Source organism: Phalaenopsis equestris, unplaced genomic scaffold (assembly GCF_001263595.1).
Source record: "Phalaenopsis equestris unplaced genomic scaffold, ASM126359v1 Scaffold217848, whole genome shotgun sequence".
Classification (NCBI taxonomy): Eukaryota; Viridiplantae; Streptophyta; class Magnoliopsida; order Asparagales; family Orchidaceae; genus Phalaenopsis; species Phalaenopsis equestris.
The window spans coordinates 7-1,754 of record NW_018236331.1 but is presented as its reverse complement, the minus strand read 5'-3'; the positions used below and the strand labels follow the sequence as shown (position 1 = coordinate 1,754).

Sequence of the window (1,748 nt, the reverse complement as noted above, 5' to 3'; positions counted from 1 at the left end):
ACTTTACAAGGGGGTAAGCATGAGAATAACATGATAGGGCATGCTCGGGCAGCTACCACTCTGAAATCATTGAATAGCATGGAGGTTATTACGAATTATGTTTTTTCAGAAGATCAAAATCACTTCAAAACAAATTATTAAAAAAAAACTCAAACTGAGTCATTTTGCTAATGGAGACAAGTGAGTAAATTTTAATGGAAAAAAATAGTCTACGGGGAAAAAGAACTAGCCTGTGAAGAACTGAGGAAACTTGACAGGTAATATAACAGCTTCCTGCAATGCCTGCTTAGCACTCTCGAGGCCAGCAACATCATTCCACTTAACGTTCGGTTTTTCCCTTATGATGGCAGAAGTAAGCCCAGACCTGAGCTTAGCCTGCTCCGAATCTTCCCCTCCATCATTTCCATCCTTGGGCTTGGTCTTCGGCTTCGTGGCCACGGCCGCGTCCCCGTTGGAAGCCGGGCCAGAGCCCCCCTCATCAAGCACGGCGCGGATCTCCTCAGCACGACGGAGGTACTCAGTGAACTTCTGGGTGATCGCCTCCTTAATCTTAGGGTTCTTCTCGTACTTGAGGTGCGTCCTGAAGTACTCGAGGGCATTCATGTACAGGGGAAAGGCCTTGACATAGTTCCCAGCGTTATCCTCCTGGACCGCCTGCTTCACGTACTCAATCGCTTGCTCCTTGAAATTGCTGTACATCTCCCCTGCCTCGTTTTCTTCCCCCTTCAGCGGCCCCAATCACATAAACTTTATTCCGTGAATTATATAGAAGATAAATCCCTAGATCAGAGCAAAGGGACGATACCCTAACGGCCGATGCAAGACGGAGAGCAAAATCGGTTTCGGCGAATTGGGATAGATCCGCAGAGGACCTTGGGGAGCAAGGGTTTGACGGATTGGGGAGTGAAAAAAGTGGGAAACAACGTGAGAAGAAACGAGGCCGCTGATTATCGAAGAACGGAGAAGGAAAATCGTGTTTTGCCGGAGTAGGTCGAAGAAAGAGTTTATTGGGGATATTTTGAGAAAAATTCACTAATTTTAAATTTTGATGAATTTCGGATTTTTAATTTTAAATTAGTTGGAGCATAAAATAAAAGAAATTAATCAAAAGTTCAATTATATTCATCTCTAAATTAATTAATGACGTTGAGACTCAGGCTTCGTTTGAGACAGCTTATCCGCTGCGGCGGATCTCTAAATTAATTAATGACGTTGAGACTCAGGCTCCGTTTGAGACAGCTTATCCGCTGCGGCGGCATTTTGAAAACGTCGTTTCGGCGGCACCGTTTGGAAACTGTGTTTGAACAACTTATCAAAAATTGTAGATGGTTTTTTACACTAAATGAGGAATATGGGTCGCATCCTGCAATCCGTGTTTCCAAATAAACGACTTGTATGGATTAGCACAAGTTGTCTCAAACGCACCATTATTTCTGCTGACTGAAAAAATTGATTAGAATCTTCTAGATCAATCGTCTTTTCATTTCGAATTTCAAATTATTATCGAAAATTAATTAGATTCTAAGTAAAATTAGAGAAGATGAAGAAATAAATGTGTTGTTAACAATGAATAATATATGTTAATTAAAAAAGAAAGGATTAAAAAATAAAAGTCCTTTTAAGCAACCTTAGATTTCTTGTAGCAATCACACAAATTTTAATTGATTAAAGGTTAGAAATAAATTTGCTTTGATGAAAAAATAGTTTTATGGCTCTAAAAATTCTCATGCGGTGTAATTATGCAATTC

The 1,748-nt window shown here is 40.4% G+C and overlaps 1 protein-coding gene across 1 annotated transcript; it reads right to left on the bottom strand.

The window, feature by feature from the left end:
• Window positions 1–225: 225 nt before the first annotated feature.
• On the bottom strand, window positions 226–1,012 carry LOC110037271 (protein SUPPRESSOR OF K(+) TRANSPORT GROWTH DEFECT 1-like). Its single transcript, XM_020741872.1, has one exon. It carries the CDS (start codon window positions 697–699, stop codon window positions 226–228), a length of 474 nt encoding a protein of 157 aa, XP_020597531.1. The 5' UTR covers window positions 700–1,012.
• Window positions 1,013–1,748: the final 736 nt, after the last annotated feature.

Excerpts from the sequence above, each read along its gene's own strand:
- LOC110037271 (XM_020741872.1), bottom strand. The coding sequence starts at position 699 with ATGTACAGCAATTTCAAGGAGCAAGCGATTGAGTACGTGAAGCAGGCG.